General features: G+C 45.6%; 3 protein-coding genes across 3 annotated transcripts; all 3 read left to right on the forward strand.

Annotated features, from left to right (window-relative positions):
* The first annotated feature begins 61 nt into the window (after positions 1-61).
* On the forward strand, positions 62-4,768 carry LOC127761747 (sugar transport protein MST1-like). Its single transcript, XM_052286077.1, has 3 exons — positions 62-408; positions 2,900-3,219; positions 3,308-4,768. Exons 1-3 carry the CDS (start codon positions 252-254, stop codon positions 4,403-4,405), a joined length of 1,575 nt encoding a protein of 524 aa, XP_052142037.1. The 5' UTR covers positions 62-251; the 3' UTR covers positions 4,406-4,768.
* Positions 4,769-10,506: 5,738 nt separating this feature from the next.
* Positions 10,507-16,606, forward strand: LOC127764129 (sugar transport protein MST1-like). The gene is made up of 3 exons (XM_052288959.1): positions 10,507-10,696; positions 14,697-15,016; positions 15,298-16,606. Exons 1-3 carry the CDS (start codon positions 10,546-10,548, stop codon positions 16,372-16,374), a joined length of 1,548 nt encoding a protein of 515 aa, XP_052144919.1. The 5' UTR covers positions 10,507-10,545; the 3' UTR covers positions 16,375-16,606.
* A 1,230-nt stretch (positions 16,607-17,836) lies between these two features.
* LOC127763875 (sugar transport protein MST1-like) lies at positions 17,837-22,300 on the forward strand. Its single transcript, XM_052288676.1, has 3 exons — positions 17,837-18,033; positions 20,496-20,815; positions 20,929-22,300. The coding sequence occupies exons 1-3, from the start codon at positions 17,886-17,888 to the stop codon at positions 22,015-22,017; spliced, it is 1,557 nt and encodes a 518-aa protein (XP_052144636.1). The 5' UTR covers positions 17,837-17,885; the 3' UTR covers positions 22,018-22,300.
* The last annotated feature ends 560 nt before the right edge of the window (positions 22,301-22,860 follow it).

Below are 22,860 nucleotides of genomic sequence, written 5' to 3' on the forward strand. Positions count from 1 at the left end.
ACTACCCTCTCGCCGTTTTTGTCAACGATGGGGCGTAGCATAGTCGGCTACAAGCTGGATCAAATTAAGAAGGAAAAAAGAAAAAGAAACTTCATCGCCTTCGATCTCCAATTGGACAGATTGAGGCTGCTTGTTGACTCTGCCGCTATAAGTACCGTACCACATGGTGGTACATACACACTCGCGTTGAGCTGTGCGGGCTCTTTTTTTTTTCTCTCTGATTTGCTGAATTGCTGCTGCGGGCGGTGGAGATGGCCAGAGGGGGAGCGATGGTCGCGGCGGCGGATGCCGGCGCCGGCGCCGGCGTGGCGCCCGGGTACAGCAGCGAGATCACGTTCACCGTGGTGATGAGCTGCCTCATGGCGGCCTCCGGCGGGCTCATTTTCGGCTACGACATCAGCATCACAGGTCAGTCAGTCACTCGCTCAGTTCTGCTGCATATATGCTATGAATTTCTGGCACGATTATATATCGGACGCAATCCATTCTTGCGTCCGATGATCATACAAATCGGACGCAAATTATATATGCCATGAATTTCTGGCACGATTTGGACCGAGTTTCTCTAGCTCTTCGCCTCTTTCATAATAGAAAAAACAGAGTTTGGCTCAAGATTTGTGAGCTGTTCTCCTATGCTTAAAGATGCCATCCTTGTAGACATCTACCAGAACAGACCAACGCCCAAATGATCCACCGAAAAGGGAGTAAATTGAAGGCATTAATCCTATCGAGATAGTAAGACAACTCATAGATTGTATGATGCAGAGGCGGAATAAAGTGCAATTTTACTCTCTCTGTTTTTTCTACTACTGAAAGAAGCTTTGTCAGCTTCATTTTCCAGTTCTTCCGACAGATCCAGTCGATATCCTACTTGACTACTACTCATAGGCTGTGTTTAGTTCCTTTCAAAGTTAAAAGTTTAAGTTGAAATTGATACGATGTGACTGAAAAGTTATGTGTGATGTGATGGAAAAAGTTAAAAGTTTGTATCCAAACACAGCCCTACTTAGATTAGTCGATCGAGTCAGGTGTCACGTTTGATCGCCATGGAGATTCTCTGTCTTGTCTCCTCGTCAATTGGACCTTTCTACTTGATGGGGGCAATTGGCAAGGCTAGCTTGTCAAGTTGCCATTTCCTTCAGATAGAACAGTCATACCGCTAGTACTACACTACTACCTCAGAATATCGTTACACTATCCCAGGTGAAAAAAATCCCAGGACATTTTTTTACTGTTACAGATATGTACTACTACGAGTACGCTGTACTTGCTTAGGTAATGAATGTTATTAATGATTAATCATGCAGCGTGTAATGAAAAAGGACGCATACGTACCCAAAGACCAAGGTGCATACTTATCATTTCGCTTATGCTGTTCAGTCTCATCGTTTCATTTATACTTATTGTTTTTTAGAAAAAGAAATGTTCTTTTAACAAAGAAACAAACATGAAGTCCAGAGATATGATTTACGACAGTGAAAGCAGAGGAAATTTGTTTACGCCTGATCTTTCCCACAAGAAAATAAAATACTTACATTTTGAAAATCAATAGTTAGTCAACGCTACAGTATGCATGGATCGCGGAAAGAGACAAGACGCGATGTAGAATATGCGAGTGTCATGATCTCGAGCTACGCAAAACATGCTCATTTCTCAGGGGTCACAATCTCTCATTGCGGCCCTCTCACGCTGCTGATACTGCAACCCCCAGCAATCTCCCCTGCTGATGCAACTACGGTTATGAAAGACACAAATCACACGTAGTTCATGATGATTTGCAGATGAGACACAATATGCTACTACTAGCTGTTCTTTTCATACATTTTTCTAAAACTAGATTAAGTGAAAAATATATATATTTGGCACCTTCTTTTTTTCATCTATACACAGCTATATTGTTCAGTTCACGTCATTATAACCTAAACTTGTCACAATTAAAATTATTTATATTTTTTTCTCCATATTTTTTAGGTCTCTAGACTGAAATTGATGGGTATTTTTTGCCATCCCTTTATCATAAATAATAATGTGATGAACCAATAGTTCTATAATATTTTGTGGTTGTTTATGAACTATGCATGCAAATGCTTTGTTTTCTACCAGGGAGGCCTAGGTTTGGCCCAAGACCTAGGCCGGCCCATTGTACTTTGTGCTGAGGAAGTATCTTATCTTACATGATGGAAAAAATACAGGCCATAGTGGGACTGAAATTCCAAAGGCCTTAGATCCGCCTCTGGTTCCACTCTATTGTGGAATTTGTAGTTATGTAAACTGTCATAGCTTGTTTGAAAAATAAACAAATTAGGGCTAAAGACATTATCTATCAAAATTGTTTTTAAACATAATTGTTTTCACTAACAACTTGCACTAAAAGAAAATAAAAAATTAGACTTTGCATCCAACCAGATTAGAATAATTGATCTGTCTCACATAGGGTCTAGGTAGTGTGGTTGTGTACTTGTTGGTGCATGATTTTATCCTTACGGTTTAAATCTTGCTACCTACAAATATTACACAACATGGGTGTGCTCTCCGTCTCTTTGAGCATGTGTTAGAGGGTTTCTAATATGCGTAAAAACACATTAGAGGAGTTTCGAGCGATTTCATTTATGCACTATAAACTTTCCCTCATGCCACCAACTCGTGCCAAAAAAAAATCGTAACCAATGATGTCAAAACATTCCACCCAAAAGATCTCTGATCCATTCCGTGCATGATGGTATTTATCAGAGCGATTCACACGAGGAGGTGATTATGTTATTGGTGGTTATGCTTTTTTATTTTTGAATGGATGGGTACATTATTGTAAACTTTTAAATGGGGGTATGGATTTTTTTTCCCTTAGTCATATGATGATTAAGCGATTTAATTTTGTTTGCAATATATCGAAAAATTCCAGGTGGACTGACGCAGATGCAGTCGTTCCTCGAGGCGTTCTTCCCAGACATCTGGGCGAAGATGAACAACGCCGAGCAGGACGCGTACTGCATCTTCGACAGCCAGGTGCTCACCACCTTCGTCTCCTCGCTCTACCTCGCCGGCGTTTTCGCCTGCCTCATCGCCGGCCACGTCACCCGGAGGGTGGGCCGGAGGAACTCCATGCTCATCGGCGCCTCTCTCTTCTTCGTCGGCGCCATCCTCAACTGCGCCGCCGTCAACATCGCCATGCTCGTCATCGGCCGCATCCTCCTCGGCTTCGCCGTCGGCTTCACCAACCAGGTGCGAACGCGAACCAGGCGCCATTGCCAATGATGGGAGAGTAAGTCTTGCGTTCTAATGGCGGTTTCTCTGTGTACATATGTTGCAGTCTGCGCCGGTGTACCTGGCGGAGATAGCTCCGGCGCGGTGGCGCGGGGCGTTCACGAGCATCTTCCACTTCTTCCTCAACGTGGGGATGTTCGTGGCCGACCTGGTGAACTACCGCGCCAACACCATCCCGGTCTGGGGCTGGCGGCTGTCGCTCGGCGTCGCCGTCGTCCCGGCCGCCGTCATCCTGGTGGGCGCCGCGTTCATCCCGGACACGCCCAACAGCCTCGTCCTGCGCGGGAAACTCGACGAGGCCCGCGCCTCGCTGCGCCGCATCCGCGGAGCCGCCGCCAACATCGACGCCGAGCTCAAGGACATCGCCCGCGCCGCGGAGGAGGACCGGCAGCACCACACCGGCGCGTTCCGGCGCATCGTGCGGCGGGAGTACCGCCCGCACCTGGTGATGGCGATCGCCATCCCGGTGTTCTTCGAGCTGACGGGGATGATCGTGGTGACGCTGTTCACGCCGCTGCTGTTCTACACGGTGGGGTTCTCGAGCCAGAAGGCCATCCTGGGGTCCATCATCACCGACGTGGTGAGCCTGGCGTCCATCGCGGCGGCGGCGCTGACCGTGGACAGGTACGGGCGGCGGACGCTGTTCATGGTGGGCGGCGGCGTGCTGCTGGTGTGCCTGACGGGCATGGCGTGGACGTACGGGGCGCGGCTGGGGAGCGACGGCGGGAAGGCGATGCCGCGCGGGTACGCGGTGGCGGTGGTGGCGCTGGTGTGCCTGTACGACGCCGGGTTCGGCATCTCGTGGGGGCCCCTCAAGTGGATCATCCCCAGCGAGATCTTCCCGCTGGAGGTGAGGTCGGCGGGGCAGAGCATGAGCGAGGCCATCTCGCTGGCGCTCACCTTCGCGCAGACACAGTCGTTCCTCCGGATGCTGTGCAGCTTCAAGTTCGGCGCCTTCGCGTACAACGCCGCGTGGGTGGTGGTCATGACGGCGTTCGTGGCGCTCCTCCTGCCGGAGACCAAGGGGGTGCCCATCGAGTCGCTCGGCGCGGTGTGGGCGCAGCACTGGTACTGGAAGCGCTTCGTCAAGCCGCCGCCATCGACGGCGGCGGAGACCAAGCAGGCGGACGGGGCTCCGGCATGAGAGACGTGGTGGTGGGGGCCTGGGCATTGACACGTACGTACGTTGTGTTAGCTAATGCTGATGGGCTCGTGATGTCGGGCACTGCATGCATGGTGCGGTGGTGTGGAGTGTGGACTCGATATCCATCGGCATCGCCGTTGTTGGGGCTAGCCACACGGGCAACTGAGCAAACCGGGGCGATGGACATGGATGATCGAACAAGTCGACTAGTTCTGTCTTGTGTAACGCAGACACGGTAGAGTCTGACCATCAAACGTTACTTATCACATATACAGTACTCCGCAGTATCTCGATTGATATGAGTCGTTCGCGTGAAAACAATGTGGGCGTAACGAATTAACGAAAGATACTTGTTTGTTTGTTTAGGGTGCGTTTGGTTTACGCCTTCACGGTTAAGGTTAGATGGGATATGGCGGTCCATAATTTGCTAGATATGACGATTCGGTTTTTTATTTGGTACAGTGAATATGGCGATCCAATTTTTTGTTTGGTTCTAGAGATAAAGGTGGATTTGGTGATCTTTTTTTTTTGTTAGAGGGAGTAGAATGGATGAGTGGATACAATCACCCCTACATTAAAGATGGTGAGTATACCCCCTTCAAATTCATCAAAACCATGAAAATATCAATCACTACAAACGAAAAAAAATCTAAATGGAAATATAAGAAATCAAAAGTAAATAGAAGAGGGAAAGGAGAAAAACGAAAATAAGAAAAAAAAAAAGGTCATTCGCGCTCTTCTCGCCGGCCGCCACCTCCGGATTCTCCTCCTCGCACGCCGGCCGCCGCCTCCGGGCTTGCCTCCTCGCTCGCTGACCATGGCCTCATCTTCGGGCCGCCGCCTTGCCTCCTCGTTCGCCGGCCATCACCAAGTCTCCGAGCCACCGCCTCACCTCCTCGTTCGCCGACCGCCGCCCCATCTCCTCGCTTGCTCGCCGGTCGACAACGATGACGATGTAACCCCCTACTTTCTCACCGGATCCGTCCCCTCCTGATCCGATCGTTGTCGTTGGCATCTCCTGTCCCATGCCCACACCAGTCGTCGGGGCGCCCTGTCCCGCTGTCGCCGCCTCCGGCCTCGCCGCTGCCGTCGCCTCTTCCTCCGCCGCCTCTGGCCTTCGGGCTCGCTGCCGTCGCCTCTTCCCACCACCGTCGCGCTCCCTTCTCGCATTGGCCGCCACACTCATCGCCGCTGTCGCATGGTGAGGGGTGACTCGACCCAGCTTGGTTAAGGTTTAAGAAAAAAAACTATAGTAACCATTATTAAATGATGTGTGGATAGAAATAGAGTGGTAGATATGGGGTAGAGTAAAAAAAATGAATGAGAGGTGATGGATAACAAGTAGTACAATTAGTGCTAAGTATTTTAGGATAAATTTAAAATTAAAAAAATAATTATTTTAGGATAAAGGTAGTAGTAGAAAGCTATGATCTCATGAACGTTATTCAACCTCCGGTAGGACACGCGTGTATGTGTTCAGGCTGTACGTGGATCATATGTTTTCTTTATTTAGGTGGTGTTTGAAACACATGGTTATTTAAGCTTTAATTATTACAAACTTGATAAATAGATATATTTGATAATTTAAAGCAACTTTTACATAAAAAATTTTCGCACGGAACATACCGTTTAGTTCATTTCTCCAACAAGAGTTGAACAAATATAAAGATTTTTGTGGCATGCTTTTTAAATTGCTAAACGGTGCGTTTTGTACGAAAACTTTCTATATGAAAGCTGCTCTAAAATATCATATTAATCTATTTTTCAAGTTTATACTCTCTCCGTATTTTAATGTATGACGCCGTTGACTTTTTGACAAACGTTTGACCTATCGTCTTTTCAAAAAATTCATGTAATTATCATTTATTTTATTGTGACTTGATTTATCATCACATGTTATTTAAGCATGATATAAGTATTTTCATATTCGTATAAAAAATTTGAATAAGACGAATGGTCAAACGTTGGTTAAAAAGTCAACGGTGTCATCCATTAAAATACGGAGGGAATAATAATTAAAACGCAATCAATCATACGTTAATAACATCTAGTTTTGTGTAAAAAATTTAATCTTCATCTTCATCTTCGTTGGAAAGGGTTCACATCGTCTACCTTTGGTGCTGACGGCAAATATTGCCGTTGCATGCATTTGTACCGCACATTCTTCCATGCATAAACAGTTGTATAAAGTGGCCCTATCACAAAGATTAATTAGAGGCCAACTAATCGGTACAATTAGTTGTTTCTCTCCAAAACAAAATTCAGCAAATAGAATATGCAAGCCTCTGTTATACGAAGAGACCACAAACCAAACATCAGTACCTAAATACTTGAACGATGTATATATCTTATATAAAACTTTTAGTATTCCTTTGGCATTTGGCATTACTACTAGCTCCCAGATAGAGAATTGTCATAAAAAAAACTGGCAGCGAAATAGAGCTACTAATGAAATCCTTCGGAATACAACTCACAGCTAGGCCTGCTAATGGTGCAAGACCCGCCCCGCCTCCAGTTCAAACCACAACAGTGAAATTCAATAGTCCAAACCACCCCAATCCACTTACCTTCTTTCATGATCCAAACCAACCCAACCCATTTCTCAGCTCAATCCAAACCAAACCAAACCAAACCATTTCCCCCTTGTGGATTCAATCCACTTCTTCAAACCATTCGAGTCCATTCCAAATCCACTGCTGCAGCGTCGTCAGCTCGTCGCCTCGTGGTCGCCGTTGGCGGCGGCAACTGCAGCCGCTGCAACGCGGTGTTGGCGCCCACTGGCCTCGGACGCCGCGGCGGAGTAGTCATCGAGCCGGCCGGCGGCCGCTCATCGTCCGCGCGCTCGAGTCCGTCAACGTCGACGGCATCGGCGAGACCTTGTGGTGCAGCTCGGGTTTCGCCGGCGGTGCCGAGCAGCACGTGCTGCCCCTCGCCCCGTCGCGGCGCCGCCGCGCGCATCACCTCCGCCGCCTGAATCCTGACCGCCGCAACCAACTCCTCCTTGGCGACGCCAGCGGCAGTCAACCTCTCCGCCTCCGGTGCCGCCGGCGAAGCGGCCATGACGACGAGCTGGTCATGCTGCTGCATGACAGCGTGCACGCCTGAGAAGCAGAGCGACGACGTGTTGGTCGTCGCCGCCGCTGGCCGTCGAAAGCTCCACCACCGCTTCTTCTTGGCAGACAGGCGTCGGCACCGCCGCCGGTGACGACGACGGCGGCGGCTGGCTATCACCTCTGTACTCCTTGCCCTTCCTGTCCTTCTTGCCGCCAGTAGTCCATTGGGGCCAATCCAATGAAAATCCATGGACTCCACCCATTTCAGGCCGAAAACTGGAAACCAAAAACCAATCCAATCCAACCCACCTCTATTCATCATCCAAACCGCCCCAGTCCATTAGGTAGCTCACCCCGTTTACACCCATACCAAAACAATCCAAATTGAAAACCAATCCATTAAACCCATTCTCATCCAACCCATTAGCAGGCCTACTCACAGCCATCTAAATCACCCTGCAAATGTATAAACTGATATAAGTTTAAAAGAAACGGAACATATCAAATCTTAAAGAGTAAAAGTCAATGTGAATTATACCGTCAGTAGTTGGGTATAGCTACCCAAAAAAAGTCCTGGTCAACTTCTTTTATACTGTTCTACAATCTATCCTCTGCACTTTGATGCCGCTTATATTCTATTTACTGACTTTTTTCCGGAAGAAAAATAACTAATTCCACCGATTATTAGGCCCCTAATTAATCACAATGGTGGAGCCACTCCATACAGCTGTTGATTGGAGAATGTGAGGCATAGATGAATGGAACGGCAATGTTTACCGTTGGGCCCAAAGGCAGACGATGTTCATCCCATCAGAAAGAGATTGTCTTCCCTCGCTTCCTCGGTCAGCCTTGCTCACATATATATATTTTTTTTTGCCGGGAATACCGAAGGAGGCCATCCGGGTATATTAAGAAGAAATAAAAGTACATACAGAATGCTGCCATCGCCTATCTAAAAGGATGTGGTTTTCACCCAAAAAAGTTCGTCAAGAAAAGGAGAGGGTAATTAACCCTCGATAACGCCCCAAGGAAGGTTACGATGACTGAAGACGTAGCCGCTGTCGGCCCGGTGAATATCAGATTAGGCTTTCGCTTGGGACCCTACAACCTTAATGGAAGATTGATGTCCACCAACTCAGAACCACCTCACGGACAAATGGCATCATGTAGCTTCCACCACACCGCACCAACGTCCCTCCGTCGGCCGACTTCATCGAACAACCACCCATGAGAGCTGGTTCAGGACCCCTCCGTTCCACCACCTGCCGACCTCCTCGCCAGTTTTGACCAAAGGAGAACCCATGCTGGGTGGCATTGCTTCGACAGCCTGAGCTTCCCCTGATGACAAGCAGCCGCCTCAATCCAACCAAGAATATTCAGGAAGGGTGAGGGTACTGACCGACAATGAGGAAGACGACCCACCGTCGCCAGCTCCCTTTGCATTGCCATCTGGGCTTGCACCAATGCCGGTGACGCTACTGCCGCTCCGGCTCCGGCGCCCCCGTTGCCCGGCGCTTAGGGCACCACAACGGCACCCTGGTTGCCTGGCCGCGCCATGGGGGCTCGCAGCCGCACCACCAAGCCGCTCCGGCAGGCCACGCCCCCATCGAGCCGCGGCCGCCCTGGGCCGGTGCCGCCAAGCCTCCGGCGCTCCAGGCCGGCCACGCCGCCGCCGCACCCCGGCTCCCAGCCACCCCGCGTCGCCTCGTGCTTGGGCAGGCCGAGCTACCGCCGCCATCCCCAGCCCCCTCCCGCCGTCGCCTGTGTTGCCCCGCACTCTCCGGCCAGATCCGGCGGCAAGAGAGTTGGATCTAGCCGCCGGGGAGGGGGGAGGGGGCTAGATCCAGCGGCGGCGGCGCCGGATCCGCCACCTCGCGGTGCGCCGCCGCACGGCCTTCCTCGCCGTGTGCCGCCTCCTCGTGCTGAAGAATGTGCCGCCGCCATCTCGGCGGCCGCGCGGTTTCCGGCGGCGCACTCCAGTGGTGGCAAGGCAGGGGAGAGGAGGGGAGGGTGGCGGCGGCGAGGGGTAGGATTCACTCCCTGCACCCGCGCGAGGACGACGGGGAGCGCGAGGACTGAAGGTGTGTGTCTTATGCTCACACATGTTTTTGGAACTAGATCCTCTCCTGTAATTTAGAGGAACACTGTGTCAACGGTATATCGTATCTATCACCATAGTGAAATGCAGTAGCATTGTTGCAGCAAAAGTACTGCATGAACAGTAATTGGTTTACTGTTTATGTAATTACTATTTGAGCTTTGTCTACTTTCTCGGTCCAGTGTCTGACTGTCCCATGTACCACCATGTCGTCAGCCGGATCACGGAACTGGAGGGAGAATCTGAAATTTGCAGAATCAACTACTTCCGTTTTCAAACTACACGTTATTTTAGTTTTATCCTAAGTCAAATATTATTGTCAAATATTTGTCTTTGATCACTAATTTTAAAATATATATTTTAATATAATAAGATTTATATTATTAGATTTACCATAAGAAATGCTTTCATAGCATATAATTCACATGCTATTAAACTATAAGCAGAATGATGAGTAATTTAATTTGAATCAGAGGTAGAAATTTGCACGTAAACTAGTTCCCCGTTAGATGTGAGATAGAAAATTTTCATTTAGAAATGATCAATTTGGATTGCTACCGAAACTTATCGTACCATTTATTTTTTTGGTAGTTTGAACAGATCGACCACTTGTAGTTTATATTGTATTAATTGAAGCTGATAGTTAACAACCCTACTACAATTTGGTTCCTAAAGTCCTAATCATTAGAAATTGAGCTAGGTTGCTCCACCCTACCGATATGACTATCGGTTCTAGCTGTGCGTTGACATTACAATCAGCCGTTGGATGAAAGAGAGAAGAGAAAATCAGATTGCTCGCCTATCATCGGCGTCTCTCTTTGGACCACAAGCTTATATATAACTATTTGTTTTTTTTTTTGGAGAACTGGAAAAACAATTGTGCCGTACTCTATATATAGTCTTAGAGTTGTGGCGCAGCGTATATCATCCAAAAATACAATTGCCGTGTCTTCTCGAGTTCACTTCCTAACCGAGGAAGCTAGCTAGATATGTCTGGAGGTGGATCAATTGCCAACGATGGTGAAGCGGCCGCCGGCGGCGGCGGCGGCGGCCGTGGCGAGGTGACATTTACAGTTGTGATGAGCTGCCTCACGGCGGGCGCCGGCGGGCTCTTGCTTGGGTACGACATCGGTGTTACAGGTCAGTGGCTAGTAAACTGAAAGTCTGAATATGCCTTCAGAGATTGACCCTGCATGTTTCTCGTACATGGCACGGTTATGTCTTTCTGTTTCTTTCTTCTCTTAAGGTTACTGAAGATTTATCTTTATTACCGTAGGTCCGTAGGGGTTTCAAAAAAATATATCTTTACTACCAATTCAAGTAAGAAAAGCGACCTGTAGTTTGTTTTGAAAGGTTAGCGCTCTGCACATTTTGTGCTCGTACTAGTAGTAAATAGCACCGTAGCATTACTCAAAGAGTATACCACACAACTAAAGTTTCAAAGCAGTTTCCTTTTCATCATAATAAACACTATCTGTTCTAAAATATAGAAACCTAAAATCATATGTGATATAGTAGGATCTGGATAGAACTGTCTTATCCAGATTCTTTTAGTAGGATATATCACATCCTATCTTAAGTTGCTATATTTTGGAAGCGAATGATATATTAGAGTTATGCACATTGTGATTATACATAAAATTCCATGTATAAATTAGGTAGATGTTCTTATCTCTACTATTATAAAAGTTTAACATGTTTTTGCTGGTGGTTTGGTAAGTCATTCGTATCCGAGTCTAATTGCCATATGCTATCTCCGATTCAAAAACTACTGGCATGATCCATGGGAAGCAGTGCCGCGTCCACATCCGATTCCCACGTACATTGCCATCGAATCGAAATATGCTCCCGTTGCCTTTTTTTAAAGCATGTCCAAAGCACCCCCTCTAATTCGGTTTTACCATTGCCATGAGCCCACGATCAAGCGAGATGGACTTGGCTCTGCACTCCGTAGACATTGCAGAGATGTGCGCCTGGTTAGATTGGAAGGAAATACCGATGGAGATAGCCTGCATGTGCATGGCTGCATAGTTGCTTTTTTGCCTAATCTATAACTAATATAAATATTCGTATTTTTCTGTTTGTCATATCTAATTTTCGTCCGTGTTTTCGTCCATACACAATCCGTTTCGATTAGCAATAGCCACGGAAAAAAATTACAAAAAAAAAAAATCGGTGGCCGCCGAACCGCCGTCGCTGCCGCAGGGACGCCTGGCCGCCGGCGGCTCCCCTCCTGCTGGATCCGGCGGAGGGAAGAGCGCCGCCGCTTTTGGGACGCCGACGGGCCGCCGCCGCCTCCCCTCCCGCTCGATCCGCCGCCGGTGGTGGGGGAGGGCGCCGCCGCCGCTACCGGTGATGGGGAAGGGCGCCGCCGCCGCTCGTGGGAGGAGGGGCGCCGTCGCCGCTGCTCGGGGGGGAGGGCGCCGCCGCCGCTCGCGAGAGGAAGGCCGCCGCTCGGGAGAAGGTCGAGAGAGAGGGAGAGAGCATCAGGAACACGGAGGGGAGGGCGGCGAAGAGAGAGAAGGGAGGGAAGGAAATAGGCTAGGGTTTTTTCGGCGCCTGAGGAGAGGGCGGGGGGTTTGTTTCCCCGATCTCGATGCTCGGCTGTCCGATCAAAACCCTAGAGATCGGACGGCCGGCGTCGGCCGGGCTGAAATCGGCCCAAGAGGGATCGAGAGCGAGGCCACTTTTTCAGCCCAAGCCCAGGTTGCGGCATGGAGAGGGGAAGTGCGCCCGCGCGCGTGCAAAAGGCCACGGGCCGACCGGCAAGGCTCGGAAATAAGTCTATTTTAGGCCCCTCAGGCCCAAGAAAAAGAGTTCATTTTAGTACTTTATTTTTTTCAGAAGCATTTACAATTATAGTTATTGAATGAGTTTATTTGTAAGCAAACCTAAGAAAGATTTTCTTTCTTTTTCCAATTAAATAATTGTTAAATAATATTTGTATTATTAAAATAGCAATTAAGCTCTAAAAATTCCAATAAAATTCCAAAGAGCGTAACTAATTTTGAAGAATTTAATAAAATTAAATTTAACCATGTCATTTTATTTCTCACACTTGCTTTACTTGTAAATTTATTTAATTATACACATACCTACTTAAAAATACCAAATATTTCAGCGAATTTATATTTTAATTAATTGCATATTTTTCTGATCTGTACGCTTCCCGTTGCAACGCACGGGCACTTTTGCTAGTTCATGTAAATATATAACATAGTCTCTTTATAAAGTATTTTTAGTGGTTTTCATTTTGAATTTTAGTTATTTTCTATATTTTTTTTACTTCAACCATTACTATATGAACACACAACTCAATTTTTACTACATCATCTTTTTCTTAAAAAAAAACTTACAAATTTATATACCTTCTCATGATGACTTCTTTTCACCTTGTTTTAGTAACTTTATAAGAATATAATTGATGGGTTTTCTAATTGATTCATTGTTTATCTGAACAGTTAGCTAGTAGTAGCAACTATTGGTGAAAAGTACTCCTATATGACAAGATAAGATTACCTTCTCTTCGAAAAAAGTTATGTAAGATACCTTTTTTGAAAAAAAATGGATCCAGATATTTGTTTACACTCCAAATCGGCACCAAAAACAGGCATATCCTTTTCTGTTAGTCAACACCACAGTCTCAAGACTCAAGATGATGCATGCATGTCAGTTGATGTGGATATATCATATATATGCCAGCATACATAATGAGTGCAATTGTCTTCATTCTTTAATTTCGCACAAAACAAACACATTATCTCACAACTTCGTGAATCACATCTTGCTTCAACTACAGCCGCCTCAATATCAATAATAAATCTGTTTCAGGAGAAAAAAACAGTACAATTTGGAATTTTTATAAAAGAAACAAAAACCATGCGAACACATCAACAGGCTTCAACATTCTTTCTGCCATGTCCAACCTTGATTTGAGATAATTATTTGAGGGTATGAATGAATTAATTAAATATTATAAAGCTAAAAATGAACTTAAAAGAATTTTCTAAGAAATCCATACATAGAAAGTTTTTTTTTTGGCAATCGTTCCATTTAGGAGCTCAGAAAGCTTTCGTATTATTAGTCCATTCTATTTGGGGGAAAAGACCACAAAGTTCCATACACGATATATACATGCATTATATACAAGTCTCATCTATGCCATATATGTCATGCATGCGAAGAAATAATTCACCGTGACAAAAATATCAAAATACCATATTATAAACATAAGATTGTAAACATCCAAAATTTGGACAAAAACTTAAAATCTGATATTTCAGAATTTTTATCCAAATTTTGAAAGTTTTTATCCCAGAGGTATTTTGGTCATTTCAACAAATTTGTACAATACTAATGGAAACTAACCGGATAACGATGGTAAATCATAGAAGTTAAGAAAAATATGATGGCATATTGTAGAACGTGATAAAGTCAGTGGCAAATCGTTGACATGTGACAAAGTCAGTGGCATATAATGAATTCGAATACGAATACGGAAATAGTTTTTTTCACGGAACACAAAAACCATCTTAACTTCTAATAGAAATAAATATCATATATATATATATAATTGCTCATTTTATATAAAATATAGTATAATTTATAAAAATATTTATATTTAAAATAATATTAATAGTGTGGACTACTATAAGAGATGCGCTACTATTATAATCTAAAAAGGTATATCGAAGATCGTAAAGTTATAAAGAAATGAGGTATGTCTCATGGTTTCAGCGGATATGTGAATAACACTATTCATCGGATATCCGTATCCATCGGAAACCTCGATACCATATTCGTATTCCTATCCAGGAGAAAATATTTGTATTCATATACATATCTGAACTATCCACTCCAATTCATTTTTCTCCGGAGGTGACAAAAACTATCTGCTCCACTTTCATCCCTACATCTCGGTCTCTCACAAGACACACAGCTAATTAGCTCTATGACTAAATGAATAAAATGACAGGAGGTGATGGGTAAAATTCCCAACTACCCTTAAAGCACCACATCATTTACCTGTACAAAACATCTCAATTATGCATTGTATTTCTTAGCTTTTAAAATTCTACTACATTTCAAAAGGGCACTTAGTAATTTCACCACCAAATCTTGTTGGATGTTGAATTTTCAGGCGGGGTGACGCAGATGGAATCGTTCCTGCAGGCGTTCTTCCCGGAGGTCCTTCGGAAGATGTCCAGCGCGAAGCAGGACGCGTACTGCATCTTCGACAGCCAGGTGCTCAACGCCTTCGTCTCCTCCTTCTACCTCTCCACCATGGTCGCCAGCCTTGTCGCCGGTCACCTAACCAAGACGCTGGGGAGGAGGAACTCCCTGCTCATCGCCGGAGTGCTCTTCTTCGCCGGCACCCTCCTCAACCTGGCCGCCGTCAATATCAGCATGCTCATCATCGGCCGCATCCTCCTCGGCGTCGCCGTCGGCTTCAGTAGCTTGGTGATCGATCGCTACCAGCCAATTAATACATTCGTGCATACATACATTTATTTATTTGTAGGTTAATTTTATCATCCTTAAAATATCTCGGGAGGTAGCACATTTTTTATTGTAAAATTTGATACCTCTAGTTAAAGTATCTCGAGATACTAAAAATTTTAATTTATAATTTAGGTATCTCTCGAACTAATTTTTTAAGTAAAGTAAATTTTTTCTTATTTGTAGGACGTGAAGTTTTCATGCGTTCATTGCATGTGTTTGCATTGTTGCTTTGGTCGCAGGCTGCACCGGTGTACCTAGCGGAGATAGCGCCGGCGCGGTGGCGCGGCGCGTTCACGGCCTCCATAGGCCTCTTCGGCAACTTGGGTTTCTTGATGGCTGACATGATCAACTACCGCGCCACTACCATGGCGAGGTGGGGTTGGCGCCTCTCTCTCGGCGCCGGCATCGTCCCGGCCGTCATCGTCATCGTGGGCGCCGCGTTCATCCCGGACACGCCCAACAGCCTCGCGCTGCGCGGGAGGCTCGACGAGGCCCGAGACTCGCTGCGGCGCATCCGCGGGGCCGCCGACGTGGACGCCGAGCTCAAGGACATCGTCCGCGCTGCCGAGGAGGACCGGAGGTACGAGTCGGGCGCGCTGCGGCGGCTTCTCCGTCGCGAGTACCGGCCGCACCTGGTGATGGCCGTGCTAATCATGGTGTTCTTCGAGATGACGGGAGCCATCGTGGTGGCCATCTTCACGCCGCTCCTCTTCTACACCGTCGGGTTCACGAGCCAGAAGGCCATCCTCGGGTCCATCATCACCGACGTCGTCAGCATCGTCTCCGTCGCTGCCGCCGCGGCCGTGGTCGACCGCCACGGGCGGCGTAGACTCTTCATGGTGGGCGGTGCCGTACTGATCCTGTGCCAGGTGGCCATGGCGTGGATCTTCGGCGCGCAGCTGGGCGCTGACGGTGGGAGGGCGATGCCGCGGGGGTACGCCGTCGCGGTGGTGGCGCTCGTGTGCACGTACACGGCGGGGCTAAGCGTGTCGTGGGGCTCGCTGTCGTCGGTGGTCACCAGCGAGATCTTCCCGCTGGAGGTGAGGTCGGCGGCGCTGGGGCTGGGCGGCACCATCTCGTCGGCGCTCACGTTCATGCAGTCGCAGTCATTCTTGGAGATGCTGTGCAGCTTCAAGTACGGCGCGTTCGCCTACTACGCCGGATGGTTGGTGATGATGACGGCGTTCGTGGCGGCGTTCCTGCCGGAGACGAAGGGGGTGCCGATCGAGTCCATGGGCGCGGTGTGGGCACAGCATTGGTACTGGAGACGCTTCGTCCAGCCAGCGCCAGCCAAGCAGGTTGATAGGCCCGAATGATGGAAAGTATTTTCTACACCTAGATGTAGATGTGTATGCACATAGTTTAAACCATAAGCGTTACAAGCATGTTTGTCCGAAACGTAATGGTTATCCGAAACCATAAGCGTTACAAGCATATTTAACGTTAATTTGGATCTGTAAATGTAGGAATAAGTTCATTTTACGTCCCTCATTGTGATGTTGACTTTGAAATTCGGTCTCTCAGTATGCAAAACCGGTGTACCCAAGGTTCCAGGGAAGTATAGTGCTCGATTTCGGCTAACGTGGTGCCTGGGTTAGTGTGAGACCCACATGTCTAGGCGATTCGGTCTAAATAAAAAAAATAGTGGACCCCACATGTCAGTGAAATATTCTCTCCTTCTCCCTCTCTCTCTTTGTTTGCCTCTACCTTTTTCTCAGCGGCGTCGTGGCCGTCAACTCCCCACCGCGCTAGCCATGATGTTCCTCTCAGCACTGTCGCCGATGCAAACCCACCCTCAACCCGTGCTCTCCCCCTCTTCCTCCTCTTAGGAGGTCTTGTATTTATACCCTTGGGTGCCCACTTATCTAAGTAAAACTAAGGATGTAAGTATGGATACGATCCGAATAGTATTTATAGTGTCTGAGTATAGAACTTCGCTTCTCCTTTCTTATCCGAAACACCTTTCATATATAAGGCATTATTCCGTATAAGACTTGGTATATGGTGAATCCGCGGAACCTAAAAGTAATATGTATGTCTTATCTATAACACTGAAACTTTTATGGAAAAATAATAATCTCTATATATGGTTTACCTCAAATAAAAAAAAACATGTATTTACTTGCGGCTCTACACTTTATCTATGAAGATATTTCTTTTAACACACATATATGTATTTTTTTTCTAGCTTATTTACTTCTACCATTTAAGTAAATTACTTTTATATATTTAAATATATTTAATATTATACTCATTTCATTATATATTTGAGTGGAATTTAATGGTTAAAACAGATCTTACAACTACTACATTGTTTGAAATATATAATTCAATAAATATTAAAAATAGACTAACTCACATGAGACTCTCAGGCCAAAAGCATGGAGATATATAATTTTTAAAGTACGCATGCATACACGTGATCGAATGGATCATATGATGGTTTTAATCGAATGGATCGGTAGGTATCATGCTGTAAGACTAATCTATGCGTGCGCACGGATTAGATTTTACGATTATACTATGGCTCTTAAAGTCATAATTGCTATAAATTGAGGTTGCTCCACCCTACCAATATCACTATTGGTTTTGTGCATGAATTAATTACAATCTTCCATTGGATGAAAGTGAGAGAAAGAAAAATCCTATCGTTGTGTCTGTTTGGACCACAAGCGTATGACGATTTTTTTTTGTAGGAGAACTGGAAAACCAAGTGTGCCGTACTCTATAAATAGTCTTTGATCAGTGTGGCGCATCGTTTATCATCCAAAGATACAACGACCGTGTCTTCTCGAGCTCTCTCCCTGACAGAAGTAGCTAGCTAGGTATGGGTGGAGGTGGATCGATTGCCAACGATGGTGAAGCAGCCGCCGGCGGCAACGGCGGCGGTGACGAGGTGACATTTACAGTTGTTATGAGCTGCCTCACGGCGGGCGCCGGCGGGCTCTTACTTGGGTACGACATCGGTGTTACAGGTCAGTGGCTAGTAAACTGAAAATCTGAATGTGCCTTCAGAGCTTTTGACTCTGCATGTTTAATTCCCGTTCATGGCACGGTTTATGCTTCTCTGTTTCTTTCTTCTCTTAAGGTTACAGAAGATTTATCTTTATTACCGTAGGGCTTTCAAAAAAATATCTTAATTACCGTATGTTTATGATCCATTTATTACTCGGATTAAAGTAAGAAAAGCAATACATAGTTTGTTCTGAAAGTTCAGGGATTCTGCACATTTTCTGCTCAGGAGATCTGGTTATCAGCAAAGGAAATAACAAGAGTGTACCACGCAGCTAGAGTTTCAAAGCAGTTGCTTTTCATCATAATATACTCTTTTTTTTTCTAAAATCTAGCAATCTAAAACCATATAAAACATATTCTAATACTAAAAATTAAAACATATTCTAATACTAGAAATCTAGATATATCCAGATTTCTAGTAGTATGATGTGTTAAATTCGGTTTTGTATTGCTATATTTTAGAACAGATAGATAGAGAGTAGTAAAGTTATGCACGTAGTGATTATGCATAAAATCCCGTGCATAAATTAGGCATATGCTCTTATATTAATGTAAATATATAACATGGACTCTTTATAATGTTTGTTTAGTTGTTTTTATTTTGAATTTCAGTTATTTTCTATATTGTATTTTACTTCAACCGTCACTATATGAACACACAGCTCAATTTAATATCACTTTTTCTCGGAAAAAAAAACCTTACAAATTTATATGCCTTCTCACGATCTCATTGATTCATTGCTTATCTGAACAGTTAGCTAGTAGTAGCAACTACTATTATTGATGAAAAGTACACGACAAGATAAGATTACCTTCTCTTCCAAAAAATTATATAAGATACCTTTTTCGAAAAAAAAAATGGATCTGATATTTGTTTACACTCCAAATGGGCACTAAAAACAGACATATCATTTTCCTTTCTGTTAGTCAACACTACAGTCTCAAGACTCAAGATGATGCATGCATGTCAGTTGACGTGGATATATCATACTACATCCGTTCCAAAATAAGTACAATATCTGTGTTCAACGTTTTGGCCGTCCATCTTATTTGAAAATTTTAGAAAAAAATTTAAAGAAAAAAGATAGTCACACATAAAATACTATTCATGTTTTATCATCTAATAGCAATAAAAATACTAATCATAATTTTTTTCAAATAAAACGAACGGTCAAACGTTGAACGTGAATAATGCAAAACTGCATTTATTTTGGGACGGAGGGAGTATATGCCAGCATACATAATGAATGCAATTGTCTTCATTCAGACATTCCCTACATGTTTCGCACAAAACAAATACATTACTATCCATTTCAGAATACAATTTGGATTTTTTTTATGAAAGAAACAAAAACCATGCGAACACATGAACATGCTTCAACATTCTTTCTATCTTGTCTAACCTTCAAAATTATGTATAGATGAATGGCAGAATGATTTGTAATAATTATTTGAGGGTATTAATGAATTAGTTAAATATTATAGAGCTAAAAAATGAATTTAGAAGAATTTACTAAGAAAAATCCATGTCTAGAGAGTTTTTTTTTTGCGATCGTACCATTTATGAGCTCATAAAGCTTGCATATTATATGAAGTCTCATCCATGTGATATATGTCATGCATGTGCCAAAATAATTCACCATGACAAAACCTCTTTGGCTTCCTTTGGGTTGAAAATCCATAGGGATACTGAAGGATACAGATATCGGAATTTTCCCTACTTTAGTAGTTAGGAACATAATATTAAAATTAAAAAATAATGTTTTCTCTATGCCTCAATTCCACATGGAAAATAGAGGAGAGTTCAAATCTAATTTTATTTTTTACTTCAAAAGTCCACGGTTCTTCTCTCTCTAACCCCAACCCCCACCCCCAAACCCACATACCCTCGAATTCATCAAATTCATATATAAGCCACTAAACAAAATATTTTTCAAATTCCTGTATTTTGAATCTCTGCAGGATTTGATTGTAATTTTTTAATAATATAAATGTATTACATATCGGCCACACATAGCTAATAAGTTCTCTAACTAAATAAAAAAACACAAGATGATCGGTAAAATTTCCCAACTACCCTTAGAGCACCACATGATCTGCAAGTACAAAACATTTCAATTATGCATTGTATTTCTTTATTTTTAAAATCCTACTCCATCCGTTTCATATTATAAACCGTTTTTAATCTTTGATCAAGTTTATAAAAAAATGTAGCAACATTTATAGCACCAAATTGGTTTTAGTACATCTAGCACTAAACTTATTTTTTATAGTTTCTTTGTTTTATGCTGAAAGTATTGCTATATTTTTCTATAAATTTGTCAAAACTAAAAAGTTTGATTTAAAAAAGTTAAAATAACTTATAATATGGAACATGAATAGAAATTTGATCACCATATCTCGTTTAATGTTGAATTTTCAGGTGGGTTGACGCAGATGGAATCGTTCCTGCAGGCGTTCTTCCCGGAGGTCCTGCGGAAGATGTCCAGCGCGAAGCAGGACGCGTACTGCATCTTCGACAGCCAGGTGCTCAACGCCTTCGTCTCCTCCTTCTACCTCTCCACCATGGTCGCCAGCCTTGTCGCCGGCCACCTAACCAAGACGCTGGGGAGGAGGAACTCGCTGCTGATCGCCGGCGTGCTCTTCTTCGCCGGCACCCTCCTCAACCTGGCCGCCGTGAACATCAGCATGCTCATCATCGGCCGCATCCTCCTCGGCGTCGCCGTCGGCTTCAGCAGCTTGGTGATCGATCACTGACCAGCCAATTAATACGTTCTTGCACACACATACATTTTTTTTTTTTGTAGGACGTGAAGTGTTCATGGTGTTTGTGTTTGTTGCTTTCGTCGTCGCAGGCTGCGCCGGTGTACCTGGCGGAGATATCGCCGGCGCGGTGGCGCGGCGCGTTCACGTCCTCCATAGGCCTCTTCGCCAACTTTGGTTTCTTGATGGCCGACATGATCAACTACCGCGCCACTACCATGGCAAGATGGGGTTGGCGCCTCTCCCTCGGCGCCGACGTCGTCCCGGCCCTCATCGTCATCGTGGGCGCCGCGTCCATCCCGGACACGCCCAACAGCCTCGCGCTGCGCGGTAGGCTCGACGAGGCCCGAGATTCGCTGCGGCGCATCCGCGGGGCCGGTGCGGCCGCCGCCGACGTCGACGCCGAGCTCAAGGACATCGTCCGCGCCGCCGAGGAGGACAGGAGGTACGAGTCGGGCGCTCTGCGGCGGCTCCTCCGGCGCGAGTACCGGCCGCACCTGGTGATGGCCGTGCTCATCACGGTGTTCTACGAGATGACGGGCGGGGTCGTGGTCGGCATCTTCACGCCGCTCCTCTTCTACACCGTCGGGTTCACGAGCCAGAAGGCCATCCTCGGGTCCATCATCACCGACGTCGTCAGCATCTCCTCCGTCGCCGTCGCGGCGGTCGTGGTGGACCGCCGCGGCCGGCGCACCCTGTTCATGGTGGGCGGCGTCGTGCTGATCCTGTGCCAGGTGGCCATGGCGTGGATCTTCGGCGCGGAGCTGGGCACCGACGGCGGGAGGGCGATGCCGCGGGGGTACGCCGTCGCGGTGGTGGCGCTCGTGTGCATGTACGCGGCGGGGCTATGCGTGTCATGGGTCCCGCTCTCGTCGGTGGTCACCAGCGAGATCTTCCCGTTGGAGGTGAGGTCGGCGGCGCTGGGGCTGGGCGGCGCCATCTCGTCGGCGCTCACGTTCATGCAGTCGCAGTCGTTCTTGGAGATGCTGTGCAGCTTCAAGTACGGCGCGTTCGCCTACTACGCCGGATGGTTGGTGATGATGACGGCGTTCGTGGCGGCGTTCCTGCCGGAGACGAAGGGGGTGCCGATCGAGTCCATGGGCGCGGTGTGGGCGCAGCATTGGTACTGGAAGCGCTTTGTCAAGCTGGCACCGGCCAAGCAGGCCGATGGGCCAGAATGATGCGTTGGGAATCGGGTTTCGCGGCACGTGTCCATGCGGTGGTGTACCTAGGATTTCGTTGAGCCCGGGGCCGAGCGTAATGGTTGTTCGAAACCATAAGCGCTACTAGGTGTAAGATATGCTTGTTTAACGTTAACTAGTGGGTGACTTGCGCAATTGCGCGGCTAGCACCTAAACAAAATGTATATTTTTTTATTACGATTTTACTTAAAATTTATTAAATAGTTATCTCATTGTCTTAAGACTTCGAAAGACCAAACCTTATCATCCCTGTGTTTCTAATTATATAGTTTTTAAAAGTCACACCAGCTACTACCCCTTATGTCATCTCCTCATTTATTTACTTGCTTGATCTACCACTATTTCTATTCATTTTTCTTGTAACCTTTAAAATTAGATCTTATAGTTTTTAAAGTTTATAGTCACGTTGGATTTTGTTTTTATAATTTCTAGATGTCTCGTCAAACGTTGCCATTATACTCCTCTACGGCCCGTCCACCATCTCTTCTCTCTATTGTCATTGAGATTTAAAATTCGAACATAATTATTGTTTGGGTTCATTTTTACTTCCTACTTTTCAAGATGTCTCGCCAAACCGTCAGCGGCTTTGCCATTGTACTCCTCTACGGCTCGCCCGCTCCCTCTCTTCTTTTTTTACTTTTTAGAAGTTCAAACCTTTAAAAATTAGACCTTATAGTTTTTAGAGTTTATTGTCTTGTTGGGTTCTATTTTTTATAATTTTTAGAAGTCCCGTCAAACGATATCACTATGCTCCTCTATGACCTGTTTGTCGCCTACTCTTTATTGTCATTGTGATTCTAAAAATCGAACATAACTATCGTT

The sequence above is a fragment of the Oryza glaberrima genome, chromosome 2 (assembly GCF_000147395.1).
Source record: "Oryza glaberrima chromosome 2, OglaRS2, whole genome shotgun sequence".
Classification (NCBI taxonomy): Eukaryota; Viridiplantae; Streptophyta; class Magnoliopsida; order Poales; family Poaceae; genus Oryza; species Oryza glaberrima.

What these genes read in the sequence shown, in the direction of transcription:
- LOC127764129 (XM_052288959.1), top strand. Translation starts at nt 10,546, where the DNA reads ATGTCTGGAGGTGGATCAATTGCCAACGATGGTGAAGCGGCCGCCGGC. An exon ending in GTACGACATCGGTGTTACAG is followed by an intron (nt 10,697 to 14,696) that starts GTCAGTGGCTAG and finishes TTGAATTTTCAG; the next exon opens with GCGGGGTGACGCAGATGGAA. An exon ending in CCGTCGGCTTCAGTAGCTTG is followed by an intron (nt 15,017 to 15,297) that starts GTGATCGATCGC and finishes CTTTGGTCGCAG; the next exon opens with GCTGCACCGGTGTACCTAGC.
- LOC127763875 (XM_052288676.1), top strand. Translation starts at nt 17,886, where the DNA reads ATGGGTGGAGGTGGATCGATTGCCAACGATGGTGAAGCAGCCGCCGGC. An exon ending in GTACGACATCGGTGTTACAG is followed by an intron (nt 18,034 to 20,495) that starts GTCAGTGGCTAG and finishes TTGAATTTTCAG; the next exon opens with GTGGGTTGACGCAGATGGAA. An exon ending in CCGTCGGCTTCAGCAGCTTG is followed by an intron (nt 20,816 to 20,928) that starts GTGATCGATCAC and finishes TCGTCGTCGCAG; the next exon opens with GCTGCGCCGGTGTACCTGGC.
- LOC127761747 (XM_052286077.1), top strand. Translation starts at nt 252, where the DNA reads ATGGCCAGAGGGGGAGCGATGGTCGCGGCGGCGGATGCCGGCGCCGGC. An exon ending in CTACGACATCAGCATCACAG is followed by an intron (nt 409 to 2,899) that starts GTCAGTCAGTCA and finishes GAAAAATTCCAG; the next exon opens with GTGGACTGACGCAGATGCAG. An exon ending in CCGTCGGCTTCACCAACCAG is followed by an intron (nt 3,220 to 3,307) that starts GTGCGAACGCGA and finishes CATATGTTGCAG; the next exon opens with TCTGCGCCGGTGTACCTGGC.